The following is a 16,407-nucleotide window of genomic DNA, read 5'->3' on the forward strand; positions in this document are numbered from 1 at the left end:
GACTGTCACCTGTTCCCTCTTGTATTTGAACCCTGCACGTGTATTTCTCCCTGTCGGTGTCTCCTGTTGCTTCCCGTCTGTGTTCCTGTTGTTCCTGTACTGCTCGTCTATTTCCCCTCGGTCTCGTGTGGAGGCTCATGGTCAGAACCTGTCCCAAATCTGTTCCTGGTCCAAGCCAAATTTTGTTTCCTGCCCGCTGTCCGTGAGCCTCTTTCCCACCTGTGTCTTTGTTCACCTACCCCCCTTCCCTTCAATAAACCCTGGTCCTAGCTGCATTTAGTTGCCCTGCTCCACTCATTCCCTGACACTAATCAGCGCGCACAGTTCCACATTGGCGACGCGTGACCAAGAGGTCTAGCGCGGAGGTTGCATCAGCCGGCTAGCAGAGCGAGAGAGGAACGGAGACGTGAAAAAGCTGCACATAAAAGAAAAATGAACTGGCATGCAGAAGGAATCGGGACAGCGGCAATGAGTGTTGATAGTGCAGGGTGTGCCTCTGAGCAATGTGCGTCACTGCAGACGTGACTGAAGAGGCGCGGGAGTCCGGCAGTCGACCACGCACGAGGGAACAGCATCAACCGGTTTTGGAAGAGTCGGGGACACGTGACAATACATATTATGTGTTTGTTTTGGAGAGGGTTTACAAAGCCTTAATATTATGTAAAGGACCACAATGCATCAGGAGATGAATGCGCAACCATTACTCACTTAGGTTTCGCTATGCATGATGTTCCCCAGGTTAGTGCAGTGTTATTTCTGAAGGTTAAAAAAAACCACTCCCCAATTGACTTGAAATACACCCATGTCCTCTAGGACCAACAAGAAATACTATGTCAAAGTGTCACTTCGCATTGCTTGACAAGGTAAACCACACCTCAAATTAACTTGCAATACCCATGCCCTCGAGCAGCAAACAAGAAACACTACGCGTTGGAAACTACGTGTTTAAATTTCTAAATAATACATACACCGTTTCTACTTTGCAGATCTTCGTTTATTGCGGGTGGTTCTGAAACGCATCTTGCACCGTACAACAAATGAATAAGAAGTGGGGAAAGTGGCAGGCGGTGGTACCGTAAGACAGGGAGGGCGGTAATGTCCTAATGCACTTGCTTCAGAGACCAAATGATACTGTAAGACCAGTAGCGCTATTGATCCAGTCATTACACTGCACCACACAATAATGATTGTTTGTGTGTGTATGCATGTGTGTGAGAGCAGGAGAGCACTATACGTATACTAATACAGACTCACAATGTGTCTTTACAAGGTGGAGTAATAAGTTGAGATAAATGTTATGGTGTTGGTTTGTGTGAGGGAAGTTCTTACATAACAGTTCATCAATACTTCTCTCATTACCATGTGACATGAAACTCGACCTGAACTTGATATGCTTGATATGCGATATAAATTCTCGGCTTGAAAATGTCACTATCCCTAACTCACACACTAGAACATATCACTAGAAAAATAGAACACTGTAGTTCATGTGAATGAAAAAAAAAATGAAATTAGACCTATGTTTCTGTAAAAAGTGTATGCTTGCATTACACTATACAAAAGTGTCAATCTCCCACTTGGTGTAGAGAAAATCACATCACAACTGAGCACAACTGATATTTCTCACAAGCCAAGGAACATCTCAATTTCAAAACAAAACTGCAAGCAAATCAACATTGGAATCTACCATTATTGTTTCAATAGCTTGCCATGTATTAATTGAAGGACTTGATTATCACTGTAAAATTTATTATAGTTTTCTTTTCATTCTCTTTGTCAAGCTTGTTTGCTCTCTCGCTGCACTTCTGGTAATGGATTCTTTCTAAATGGATTCTGAGAAATGAGAGGGCTTGACAGAAGGAGTAGATGGAAGTAGATGGAAGTAAAGGACGGAGAGGGGAGAACTTGTTGCTCCTGTCGATAAAAGGGCTAATTAAGCTTTTACAATTGAAAATTGTCTCTTTTACTATAATTTGCCGGTTGGCCATTCACTGTGGTAGGTTTTTGTATAGCTTTAAAACTCTAAATAGATATTACCTCTAAAGTTTAGAGGTAATATCTATTGGTTTAACTATTAATTAAAAACAATTACCGTTTTTTCCCATGTATAATGCGCAAAATTTAACTAATTTATTGTCCTAAAATGTGGGGTGCGCATGATACATGGGTACAAAAAAAAAAAGTTCTTGTTTTTTTTCTATCCGGATATGATACAGAGGCCGCCATTACAGATGCGCTTTCTTCTCTGCTGTTCACTTCAAACACGCTCCATACGAACACAATGCTCTCGTATCAGACGCTTGCTCGATCACCTGCTCGTTTGCTGTCACAATGTACCCTACACAAATCCGAACCATTTCTTCGCTATTGAGTTTGCTAGCGCATGCGCAGTGATACTGACCGGCAGAATAACATCCGGTTGTTCCCAAAGATGATCTTTTTTCTGAAATAATTTTAGGTTTACGGACTTAAGTAGGGGTCAAAATGTGGGTGCGTAATATACATGGGTACAGGCTTTTTTCCACCATCGACATGCCATTTTTACGGTGCGTATTATACATGGGGGCGCATTATACATGGAAAAAAACAGTAAGTAGTTCCATTGAAAAGTACAGTTGTTTTACTGTTACTGATAACGGTGTTTTTTTTTTGCTCAGATAATTATCTTGATATCATTAAAAGAAAGAAATCAACATGTTTGTGGCACCAAAGTTAATCCCTCAAGGAAGTGAGTGTGTTAGTTATTGATTTCTGTGGTCAGCACCGAATTGCTATTGAATATGACTGGCACCATGGATTCTGAATGTGTGTGTGTGTGCGTGTGTGTGTGTGCGTTCATGCGTCTTATAAAACAAGCATAACCACTTCTACTAGTCAGTTACTTCTTCCTATGAAAGACCAAAAGCAACACATTAACTGGACTTGATTGATATTGAAAAAGTTTGAGACAGAGAGAGCGAGAGAGAGAGAGAGAGAGTGAACGAGAATGAACTGCTAAATGGTATGACTGCGATATAAAATCTACTGTATTACCCAGTCCATCTCTTTGCATAGGGATTGGTTTATGAAAGTTGTCATTTCTCACAGTTGTGAGGAAATCCAAATTCCTACCCTAGTCTGTACTTGTAGTCTACCCAAGTCATGTCATCATTATAGTAAATATTTGCATGAAAAGCACTTCGGCTCGGTGATGCACTGGTTAGCACGACTGCCTCACAGTTAGGAAGGTGCGGGTTCGATTCCATCTCCGGCCCTCCCTTTGTGGAGTTTGCATGTTCTCTCCGTGCCCGTGTGGATTTTCTCCGGGCACTCCGGTTTCCTTCCACATGCCAAAAATATCACTTACCAAAAACATGCTTGGTAGCCAATTGAGCACTCCAAATTGTCCCCAGGTGTGAGTGCAAGTGCAAATGGTTGTTCGTCTCTGTGTGCACTGCAATTGGCTGGCAACCAGTTCAGGGTGTCCCCCACCTACTGCCCGATGACTCCTGAGATAGGCTCCAGCACGCCCGCAACCCCGTGGGGACAAGCGGTATAGAAGATGGATGGAGCACTTCTAGGACTTAAATGTAAAACAACCAAATAAAAAAACAGCAAGTAAAGCTATAGCTGAGGGTGCCATTGTGATGTTTTCTTACATCTTTTTTCTTACATCATTCTTTAGCAATACCATTACTTTAAACTAGTGTCAGAGTAAGTTCCCATTAAACTTCTGCAACAATAAGTTGTCAGCAGAGTTCACCACCCTGAGAATGATGCAGCAAGCACTATCTTAAGAAGCAAACAATATATGTTTTTGGATAGAAGCGGTCCCATAAGTGACCATTTCAGCTATTTAATCAAACATGGAAATGAGAGATAGCACAGGTTTAATAAAATGAGCTGCACACCAAACACCCACTCAAAACTAAACAGCTGCATCTTTAAGTGTCAATTAGCCATTGAAAACTTGACGACTACTCACTTTTAGAGGGGAAGTGTATTCACTAGAGCTCTGACATACACAACATAATGTCATCTAATAAAAACATTATCAAACTTAATATAGGAAATGCAGCGACTCAGCACTTTAACTCAGTGTTAATTATCATATCGTCTCTTAATGAAGACTCACTCAGGAGTGTTAGTATGTCTTAATGAAAATACAGTGTACGCTCTGTTTGTGAATGTGTATACATTAATGCCACTGAGAATTTTTTTTGCCGTAATTAATTATGAAAATCACACCTGTTTGACAAACATGCTTTGAGGATAATGAATGTAACCACAGACACACAGAGGCAACCATATACCTGTAAGCCAAGCATTATACAGACTATTACCATACTCTGTTTTGTTAGCCTCACTTTTAAAAAAGTGAAGTTATTGGACACCTGCACATGATGCCAAATGTACAGCAGTCAAGATACTGAAAATGCTTATACTGTACATCTCTCATCTCTTTCTCCCAGTCATAGTTCATTCACACACCAATGACACTGCATCACAAGCAGGGACTTAAAGGTGGGGTTTCAGTAGCAAATCCAAACCTTCAGGTTGAGGAATTACAACTAGTACCTTAGCCACTCTATACCGCGTCTACTGTATATTCTTTCAAGAATTAAGGAAATACTTTAGCTTTGTGATTCATCACACTATCATTTTATGATGGTTTCAGCACCATGGAATGTCATAGAACATATCGTTTATGGAACAATGCAGGACAGGGTCATAACAAGAGCAAAAGACATATGGAGAGAAGACAAAAATTCTGTCCTACCGTTCTCACTGTCGGACTTGTTCTCGTGTTCGGTATCGGTAAGAGTCAGCACTGAGTTGGAGCGGCTGGATAAACAGGAACTCTGAGATGACTTTCCCAAACCTCCGTGGTCCCATAGCCGCATAGCTCTCTCTGGTGACATCATAGCTTGACTGTCCACATCTTGGTCCTGGGCTGTAGCAACAGAGAAACCACCGTGGGGGAGGCACATCTCAGAGCAGAATGCTAGGCCTTGGCCTGATGGTGGATCGCAGATGCCCAGTTGACGGAGACTAAAATGATGACCTGTAATATAGTTAGGCTGTTTCAATGTTTCTTGAACCGTTTGAAGCAATACACCATGATTCCTGGACTATAAACCGCACCCGATTATACAGCTAAGATTACGGGAAAATCCTGCTATATATACAAGCTGCACTGCACTATAAGCCGCAGGTGTTTTAATGTTTAATTTCCATGTATAAGATAATATGCTCAAATCATACAATGCCATAGAAATCATGAAAAGTCTATAGATAATCAACACTACAAATCACAGGGTTCAAAGCTTGTGCAAAACGTAGCGGCTTATAGTCGGGAAAATACGGTAGATAATAACATCGACTTGACGGCAGCACTGTAGAGAATGGTTAATGCATCTGCTTTTTTATTCCCAAAAACCTGAATCAGAAGAATACAAATTGTCCATTGGTGTTATTGTGACTGATTAGTGTTTGTCTGAGCCCTGCAATTGATTGGGGGTGAGTTCAGACTGCACCCTGTCTCTGATACAAAATCACCTGGGCGCGGCTACAGGGATAGGCTGCTGCTTACTAATGGCCTCCAATAAAGGCAGGCCCAATAGAAAAGGGATGGATGGCTATTCACTTCATGCAAATGAAACCCGGGAAAAATATTAAACGACAAAAAAATAAGCATGCCAACTTTTTATATTTGAAAATATGGAACTTTTGTGATTAAAGTATGAATTTACCATAATTTTCGGACTATAAGTCGCTCCGGAGTATAAGTCGCACCAGCCATAAAATGCTCAAAAATGTGAAAATAAACATATTCTCAGTCGCATTTTGGGGGGAAATTTATTCGACAAAATCCAACACCAAGAACAGACATGAACGAGCAACAACAGGCTAAACCAGGGGTCCCCAAACTTTTTCCTGTGAGGGCCACATAACCTTTCCCTTCTCTGATGGCGGGCCGGTGGCAGTTTGTAACAGAAAAAGTGTGACGATCGTAGGGGAGCTTAAAAAAATTATTGTTTTCCAGAAAGCCACACATAACCAAATAACGGTTATTTAATAACCCTTTCCAGGTTCTTTACAGAAAAAAAGTCAGGAAACAAATAATAACACTATTAATGAAATAAATAATAACTAAACCCTCTCTGAGTTCTTCACAGAAAAAACAGGAAATAAATAACTAAATAACTCTCTCTGGGTTCTTCATAGAAAAAAAACCATGGAACATTAACTTTCTGTTGTGCCATGCACAATCTTAACAGATAAAAGTTCAGCTCAGTTGTCAGAGCAGAACCTCTCTGACACATATGAGCAGTCTCTTAAAGTTCTTGTGTTCCTTCCTTATAATCCTTTTGTAGGTTCCAGTAGGCTTGTAGATACTGCTGTCTTTTTTGTTAAAGTTTGATAGTGCGTCATAGTCTGGAGTAAAATTTGTTGTGGCAATTCTTAGGCGAGATCCGAGGTGTTGGTCCGTTTACCTCGATCTGTGACGGGTAGATGTTGACGTTCATGTGGCTGAACGTCACGTCGCGTACGTCGAGCCAAATTGGCAACTCTTTTAAACGCTCGGCACTGTTCACCCTGCTTTACTTGGGCGACATTTTAACGGAAGGATTCCAGGGGAAGGTTTGTGGGTGGCTTTAGCGCAAAACTGCATCTGAAAGCTCAGCGCGCAAATTACAAGAATGCTGTCGTCACAGCCCACGCTCTAAATTCGGGACTGATACAAATAGAGCGCGAGTGCGCCATGTCCGTACACGCACTTGTGAGTGTGCACCGAGCTTTCTGACACGGCTTCCGGTAGTAAATGCGCAGGCGAGCGCTTCCCCATCTACTGGGGAAACGCAGTCATTGCAGGCAAAATGAGCAAAAAAAAAAAAAAAAGTTTAATAATACAATTTATTCAGGGTTGGCGGGCCGGATTAAACGGTCCCGCGGGCCGTATCCGGCCCGCGGGCCGTAGTTTGGTGACCCCTGGGCTAAACGATACGGTATGCTAACGTGACAAACACAAACTAAGAGCTGAGAACGGCCCTGACGTAAAATTCAGTTATTTAAAAGAACTATCACATAAATAACACGTTTATAAAACCATCTGTGTCACTCCAATTCATTAAATCGATCGTCCTTTGTCAACAATGCCGTGTACCGCGCCGCAGTTCAAATTATTCCACAGGCCCATACAACGATATATAAACGATATTTTAAATAACTATCACATAAACAACAATATTATCAATCCATTTGTGTCACTCCAAATCATTAAATCCATCGATCAAATTTCTCGTCTTTTATCGATCGTCCTTCGTCAACAATGCTGTGTGCCGCGCCGCAGTTCAAATTCTTCCACAGGCCCATACAACAATATACCGTTTTTTTCCATGTATAATGCGCAAAATTTAACGAATTTATTGTCCTAAAATCTGGGGTGCGCATTATACATGGGTACAAAAAAAAAAAAACTTTTTTTTTTTTTTTATAATCCGGATATGATACGGAGGCCGCCATTACAGATGCGCTTTCTTCTCTGCTGTTCACGTCAAACACGCTCCATACGAACACAATGCTCTCGTATCAGACGCTTGCTCGATCATCTGCTTGTTTGCTGTCACAATGTGCCCTACACAAATCCGAAACATTTCTTCGCTATCGAGTTTGCTAGCGCATGCGCAGTGATTCTGACCGGCAGAATAACATCCGGTTGTTCCCAAAGATATTTTTTCTGAAATAATTTTACGTTAATCGACTTAAGTAGGAGTCAAAATTTGGGTGCGTATTATACATGGGTACAGGCTTTTTTCCAGCATCAACATGCCATTTTTAGGGTGCGTATTATACATGGGGGCGCATTATACATGGAAAGAAACGGTAGTATAAACTATATTTTAAATAACTATCACATAAACAACAATATTATCAAGCCATTTGTGTCACTCCAAATCATCGAATCCATCGATCAAATTTCTTGTCCTTTATGTCATCCTGGTGACAGAGGACATGTCCAGAGGATATAGCGCTTTAAAGTGTTAATTACTTCATTTGATTTTTTCTCTCTATTTTTTATGTTTTGAATATGTTCAAGATAAAGATATCAAAGCATGTGAAGTGATACAGGCTGGAGGTTGACCTTCTGACCACGTGGTGCAGGGACAACAACCTCCTGCTGAACGTCGACAAGACCAAGGAGATTGTTGTGGACTTCCGGAAGGGTCACACCCAACACCTGCCGCTGACCATCGACGGTGCTGTGGTGGAGAGAGTGAGCAGCGCCAAGTTCCTGGGGGTGCACATCAGTGAGGATCTCTCCTGGTCCACCAACACCGCATCACTGGCAAAGAAAGCCCAGCGCCGCCTGTACTTCCTGCGGAAACTCAGGCGAGTGAGCGCTCCTCCGGCCGTCATGACTACATTTTACCGCGGCACCATTGAGAGCGTCCTCTCCAGCTGTATTGCTGTTTGGGGTGGCGGCTGCACTGACTACAACTTGAAGGCCCTGCAGCGCATAGTGAACACGGCTGGTAAGATTATTGGTGCTTCGCTCCCCTCCTTGAAGGACATTTACACCTCCCATCTCACCCGCAAGGCGACCGCGATTGTGAGTGATGTGAGTCACCCCGCTCACTCGTTGTTCGAGCTTCTGCCCTCTGGGAAGAGGTACAGAAGCCTGCGCTCCCGCACCACCAGACTCTCAAACAGCTTCATACTCCAGGCTGTTAGGATCCTGAACTCGCTTCCCCGTTCTGCGTAGCGTCCTGTACTTTTACTGGCTCTTATTTGTTGTGTTATCTGTTTATTTATTATTTATTATTACTCTTATTATTTATTGTTTGTGCCTTCATACATTACAATATGATGATATCACTGATGGAATTTTTGAAACTATACACTATGACAACAACTGTTTAATAACAACAACTTGGTTATTATTAAGTACTTATAACGATTCATTCACAAACTAGGGGTGTAACGATTCATCGATACACATCGATTAATCGATATAATGCTCTACGATTTATTGGCATCGATGCTAAACGTAAACATCGATTTATATCGTCGTGTTTGACCTCGGACATTAGACGACTTTATTTTGAAATCCAGTTCATTGTTGCTTGCTTCCTTTTTCCGGGAGCAGTGCGCGCCGTTGTTGTGCTGTGAGCAGAGCAGGCACGTGAAAGGGGAGTCGACAACTAGTACGCGGCTCCTGGGCTGGTGCTATGGCTCGTGTCCAAAAAGACGAGGAAATTTGCTCCCCTTTAGGCTTCAAGTCATTCGTTTGGAAGCACTTTGGATTCCAAAGAAAAGATGGCTCAACGGACAAGACACGTGCAGTTTGTAAATCCTGCCATGCGGGGAGCAAATATTCAGGGACCACAAATCTCGCCGCACATTTAAAGAAAAAACACGACATCAAAGTGTTAAAATACGCACTTTGTATACTACAATACTCTTGTAATTTCCTAAATAAAGAGTTTGCAGTACCTTGTTGATTTTGCGTATGAATTGTTATAAATCAGGATATTGTTCTATATTTTTTATTAAAAAAAAAATATCGATCGTAGAGCACTATATCGTGATATATCGTGAATGAATCGCAGCAGGCTTTAAGATATCGGCAAATATCGTATGGTAGTTCTTTGTATCGATATGATATCGTATCGTGACAAAACCCGCGATTTACACCCTATCACAAACACTATGAATTATGACCAATTTAAAATGGTTACCATTGAATGAAATGTTTTGTAATAGATATTCAGAAACTAAAGAATATATAGTGCCCTATTTTCAGTCAGGGCGCAAGCCTAGGGCAGTGTGGTGCAAAACGGGTGGGACCAGACAAGGCTTTGATAAATTTGGAGACCAATGCTGCTGGGCACAGGGAGACGAAGGCTGTCTGCGCCATGTGAGTGTCAGCACAGTCATTTAGTCATGTGGCTTCTTCCCATCCCTTTAAATATGGCGCACCTTATTTGCATAGAAACTCTAGACATGGCAGAAAGTGCAAGACAACCCAATTTCTGCAAAAAAACATTTGCTCAAGGTCAAAGTACGCAATATAGCCTACGTATATACGGAACTACAGTGAGGTAAAGCCCTTAGACACGGCTTTACTTCGTGTCCATGCCTTCAGTAAAAAAATAAATGAATAAAATGAAAATTGAAGAAAAAGGAAACGCACACACACGCACACACACGCACGCCCACACACACACACACACACACACGCGCACACACACACTTAAAACAATATTATGATGATAATCATGTATTTTTTACTAATAATTCCTACAATGATTCAGAAGAATTGTCCCACACAGTTGCTATGGAGAAACGGTCTCCCTGCGCTTTGATCAAAATCCACCAATGGCATCGGACCATCTGCGCCATGAACTGGAGTCCTATTTTTGTGCCCAGCACAAATGTAAGCACGGGCATGGGCGTTTCCTTTTTTTAACAATACGAGGCTGAAAAGGGAGCAACAGCAATGTCTAAATGTTTTATGTTAACTTTATATTAATTTACACAAACATAGTTGCTCCATCAGAGCACAGACATGGTACACACAGCTCGGCAATTTTTCCATTACACATAAGCAGAGCTCATTAACGTCATAACACATTTATACAAAACATTCAGTAGATAACAAGACATTCTTATGAGGATATGTTTTTCCTTCTTTTCCCCTCCCCTTCCGTATTCCTGCTTGCGGACAGTATAAAACCTTCTGATCTGGAGTCTGACGTTGTTGTCCTCATCTCCTGAAGTGCACTTGTACTGACTGCCGTGAAGCAACCCAAGATCTTGCAAAAATAAAGAATGGTTTATGTGGAGGTGGTTGTTTCTTTATGGTTTTCTTTTTTTTTGTGTGTTAAAACTGCCGAGGGGGAATCCAGAGTTTTCTTTTTAATGTGTTAAAACTTCCGAGGGGGAATCCGGAGTTTTCTTTCTAATGTGTTAAAACTTCGGAGGGGGAATCCGGAGTTTTCTGTATTTTATGTTAAAACTTCCGAGGGGGAATCCGGAGTTTCCTTTCTAACGTGTTAAAACTTCAGAGGAGGAATCCGGAGTTTTCTGTCTTTTGTGTTAAAACTTCCGAGGGAGAATCCGGGTTTTTTTTTTATGTTGTGTCATTTGTGTTTGTGTGCTGTTGTGCTCGTGTAATGTCTTGTCTGTATTGTGGAGGGCGATAGGGTGTTGACTCTGTTGCTATAAAGCAGAGCAGACATATTCAGGGCGTTGGCCCTTGAATGTCTGGTTGTAATATTGTTGCAGTTTTTTATTCATGATTGTTACAATAGTTGTTTTTATTATTACAAATTATAACCGTATTTTCCGCCCTATTAGGCGCACCGGGTTATAAGGCGCACCTTCAATGAACGGCCCATTTTAAAACTTTGTCCATATATGAGGCGCACCGGACTATAAGGCGCATAAAATAGAAGCTATACTGCAACAAACTGAGGTTGACTAGGGTTGCGGTATACACCCACTAGCTAATAACCAACGAGCCCTCTGTAAACAATCGCGTTTCTCAAACGATCTCCTATAAAATAATTGGAACTGACTAAAGTTTGATCTAACGCATTGGTACTACTTACCTATGTTTCCCTTCCATATCGATCCGTAGGTTTACTCGAAACATTAACAGAGCAGCCTATTTTGACGTGAAATAGCTTGCTGCGTATAGCAGCTATCGTTATAGCATTAGCCATCCGCAAAATCCCATGAGCCTCAGCTCGCAATATCCCATGAGCCTCAGCAAAGTGTAAACAATCGCGTTTCTCAAACAATCTCCTATAAAATGATCAGAACTGACTAAAGTTCGATCTAACGCATTGGTACTACTTACTAGGGGTGTAACGATACATCGATACACATCGATTAATCGATATAATGCTCTACGATTTATTAGCATCGATGCTAAACGTAAATATCGATTTATATCGCCGTGTTTGACCTCGGACATTAGACGCGACTTTATTTTGAAATCCAGTTCATTGTTGCTTGCTTCCTCTTTCCGGGAGCAGTGCGCCCGGCGTTGTTGTGTTGTGAGCAGAGCAGGCACGTGAAAGGGGAGTCGACAACTAGTACGCTGCTCCTGGGCTGGTGCTATGGCTAGTGTCCAGAAAGACGAGGAAATTTCCTCCCCTTTAGGCTTCAAGTCATTCGTTTGGAAGCACTTTGGATTCCAAAGAAAAGATGGCTCAACCGACAAGACACGTGCAGTTTGTAAATCCTGCCATGCGGTGATCAAATACTCAGGGAGCACAAATCTCGCCGCACATTTAAAGAAAAAACACGACATCAAAGTTCAGTGTTAAAATAAGCACTTTGTATACTGCAATACTCTTGTAATCTCCTAAATAAAGAGTTTGCAGTACCTTGTTGATTTTGCGTATGAATTGTTATAAATCAGGATATTGTTCTATATTTTTTATTAAAAAAAAAAAAAAAATCGATTGTAGAGCACTATATCGCGATATATCGTGAATGAATCGCAGCAGGCTTTAAGATATCGGCAAATATCGTATCGTAGTTCTTTGTATCGATATTATATCGTATCGTGACAAAACCCGCGATTTACACCCCTACTACTTACCCATGTTTCCCTTCCATATCGATCCGTAGATTTACTCGAAACATTAACAGAGCAGCTTATTTTGACATGAAATAGCTTGCTGCGTATAGCAGCTATCGTCATAGCATTAGCCATCCGCAAAATCCCATGAGCCTCAGCTCGCAATATCCCATGAGCCTCAGCAAAGTGTAAACAATCGCGTTTCTCAAACGATCTCCTATAAAATGATCGGAACTGACTAAAGTTCGATCTAACGCATTGGTACTGCTTACCTATGTTTCCCTTCCATATCAATCTGTAAATTTACTCGAAACATTAACGGAGCAGCCTATTTCGAAATGAAATAGCCTCGCGGGTACAACAGCTATTCGGTGACGCCCCCTGACTACAGTTACCGTAATGTTGGGAAGCGATGCGACCTTGTAATTGTAGTCGTACTAAAACGTACTAAAACATTTTGGCAGAGCACTGTGTACAACCAGTATGGATCAACAAATTCATCAATTGATCCATATATAAGGCGCACCGGACTATAAGGCGCACTGTCGACTTTTGATAAAAATTTAGGTTTTTAGGTGCGCCTTATAGGGCGGAAAATACGGTAATAGTATTAATTTGGATTAATTGTGAAAATGGAAGGTGAATTTGATCGAGATTGGTTTGATCTGGAAGCACTCCCGTTGGCAGATAAGAGTCTGAGAGATCAACTGATTGCCACAGTTGCAATTCAAGTGGAAAACATTCTGCCAAAAGAGCGTGATGAAAAACGAAAATAAATGACTGATTGGATTAAGAACTTTCAAAGATCTGGACACTTCCCTACTGATGATCACAAAGCTGATGTGTGGCATTGTTACAAAAAACTGAAGCTAAATTAGTTGTCAGATAGGAAGAATTGACTGCTGTTATGTGTTTGTGCGTGATGTCTGTGAAATTTTAATGTCAGTCTGTTGTCGTCCTAATATGTGTTTGTGCGCGCAGAGGATCCTCATGAGTGGGTATATGAGTGTGTGTGAATGAAATGTGTGTTCTATGGAAGAAATCAGTAATGGAGAATGTTCAGGAGGCTGTTGAGCGATAATAGGGAAATTGAGAAGTGGATGATGGTGTGTTTAAGTTGGTTAGAGAAACTAAGATGAGCAAGGTGTGCCAGTAGAGAAAATAAGACGTGTGTGGCAGAAAGTGACTAGAACGGTGGCTTGATAGGACGAGAATAAGAGAACAAATGTTGGTAGAAGACAATGAAAGATGACGAAGGGCGCAATAGCAAAGTTGGCCTGCCCTTTGAGAGTGGGAGACTGAGTGTGCATGCACTCCTCCCGGGGCGTGTGGCCTGGTCTCTGCGCATGGTCGTGTGCTGTGCACGCGCGTGTGGGGGCCGGCAGCATGATTGCTACAGGGGTGGCCAACCTGTGACGTATCGATGTTGCAATGCCGGGCCCTCTCTCGCTTGGGCGGGGCTGTGGCTGCGCGCGGGGTCGGGATGTGCCAGCTTCGGGGGCGTGTGTGATGGCGAGTGAGACTAAGACAGGATGATGGGAGAATGAATGATGACGGGCAAAGAATTCATACGCGACATTGACTATTGAAACTGCCGCCCAGAGAGATGAACGTTTAACTGCTTGCCAACAGGTGTGAAAGAAGCATGCTTGGACTAATCATTGCAATATTATGTGTAACTGTGGACATAACGAACGCCTACATGATATATATATATATATATATGCGCATTATACATGGGTACAAAAAAACTTTAAAATGTTTTTTTAAATGTTTTTTTTTTTTTTTTTTTTAAGTCCCAATGATCGTCACACACGTAGGGAGGCAATGGGTCCCATTTTTATAGTCTTTGGTATGGTCTTAACTAGGCTGGATGTAATTTTTTTTGTTGGCGTTGATTTCTCCGACTGCCCGTAAACGCACCACCGCGCTCCGTGCGCGCACGGGACAGCAAACGAGCAGGTGATCAAGCAAGCGTCTGATACAAGAGCATTGCGGTCGCATGGAGCGTGTTTGAAGTGAACAGCAGAGAAGAAAGGCAAAGTGTTGTGGAATAAAATGCACAGAACGGATGCGCAAGACACGTCAGCTATATAAAGAGCGAGAGTTGTTTTCTTCCTATTAGTTTCAATTCACAGTTTAATTAGCAGTTTCAATCAGCAAATAACAAAATGCGTATTACAGGTAATATTTTATTTCACAACACTTTGCCTTGTTCCTTTGGTCTCTGCTGTTCATCCTAAAACACAAAGGCGCTCTTTAAGCAATGCGACAGTGAGCGCCCGGCGCGCTGCGGTTGCGCGACCGCACCAAATTAAGCTCCCTGCGCAGTGCGCACTGAGGTCCACTTAAATTTTAGAAAGTACATCAGGACTTTAAAAATATCTTCTAAATTTCAGCGACGGCTCTGTCACAATAATCAACCAGCGCGGTGCAGTTGGGCGGTCGGCGGCGCGCTACGGTTGAGCGTTCTCTCGCGCGCTCTCTCTCTCGCTCTCTCTCGCTCTCGCACACACGCAAACGGGATATCATACGGAGGCCGCCATTACAGATGCGCAGAACGGATGCGCAAGACACGTCAGCTATATAAAGAGCGAGAGTTCAGTTCTCTACCTAAATCCGTATTACAGGTAACATTTTATTTCACAACACTTTGCCTTGTTCCTTTCTTCTCTGCTGTTCACTTCAAACACGCTCTATGCGACCGCAATGCTCTCGTATCAGACGCTTGCTCGATCACCTGCTCGTTTGCTGTCCCGTGCGCGCACGGAGCGCGGTGGTGCGTTTACGGGCAGTCGGAGAAATCAACGCCAACAAAAAAAATTACATCCAGCCTAGTTAAGACCATACCAAAGACTATAAAAATGGGACCCATTGCCTCCCTGCGTGTGTGACGATCATTGGGACTTAAAAAAAAAAAAAATAAATAAAAAAATTATTAAATTTTTTTTTTAAAAAAAATTCATAAAAATTGGGTGCGTATTATACATGGGTACAAGCTTTTTTCCAGCACCAGCATGCCATTTTTAGGGGTGCGTACTATACATGGGGGCGCACTATACACGGAAAAAAACGGTAATTGGCGAGACTGTCCAAACAGGTAGAATTATTTTTAGGATTCAATATTTGCTTGCTTACTTACATACTAAATTTGCTTGTTGTGGGATGAGAGTTGAGCTATAAGGGTGAATGAATGGGCGCACGTGTGTCTGAGTGTGTGGGTGTGTGCGTGCGCAATATGATTGGCCAAGATAGTTTGGAGTTGGGGAGTTGTGATCATGATAGAGGATAAATTTCCTCTCACCTGAAAGTATAGTACAGATTGGAATACCTAGGATTTGATGATTGATCAGGGGCACCATTGATGACAAAATGGTTCAATGTGGAAGGCCCGTTACAGTCCTATGACCGGACACGACTGGATTTGCTAGTCCAGCTACGATCAGTATGATACTGTGCCGGCACGCTTTGTTGGTCCCTTTTGATTCCTGATGACACGATCTAACACATTGGATGAATGTGTCAAAGGGGGGAGAGTGAGTGTAAATGAGTACCGTTTTTTTCCGTGTATAATGCGCCACCATGTATAATACGCACCCTAAAAATGGCATGTTGATGCTGGAAAAAAGCCTGTACCCATATATAATACGCACCCAATTTTTTATTTTTATTTTTTAAAGTCCCAATGATCGTCACACACGCAGGGAGGCAATGGGTCCCATTTTTATAGTCTTTGGTATGGTCTTAACTAGGCTGGATGTATTTATTTTTGTTGGCGTTGATTTCTCCGACTGCCCGTAAAGGCACCACCGCGATCAGATGAAAAGAGA

The 16,407-nt window shown here is 42.1% G+C and overlaps 1 protein-coding gene across 7 annotated transcripts in view; it reads right to left on the reverse strand.

Annotated features, from left to right (window-relative positions):
• Positions 1–16,407, reverse strand: part of LOC133152007 (teneurin-3-like) — a 490,458-nt gene that overhangs the window by 387,524 nt on the left and 86,527 nt on the right. For all 7 annotated transcript variants that reach the window (XM_061275473.1, XM_061275476.1, XM_061275475.1 and 4 more), the window contains exon 5: positions 4,760–5,044. In XM_061275473.1, the coding sequence (XP_061131457.1) occupies positions 4,760–5,044 (285 nt within the window). The remainder of the gene's footprint in view (positions 1–4,759; positions 5,045–16,407) is intronic.

Source organism: Syngnathus typhle, linkage group LG3 (assembly GCF_033458585.1).
Source record: "Syngnathus typhle isolate RoL2023-S1 ecotype Sweden linkage group LG3, RoL_Styp_1.0, whole genome shotgun sequence".
In the NCBI taxonomy this organism is placed as follows: domain Eukaryota; kingdom Metazoa; phylum Chordata; class Actinopteri; order Syngnathiformes; family Syngnathidae; genus Syngnathus; species Syngnathus typhle.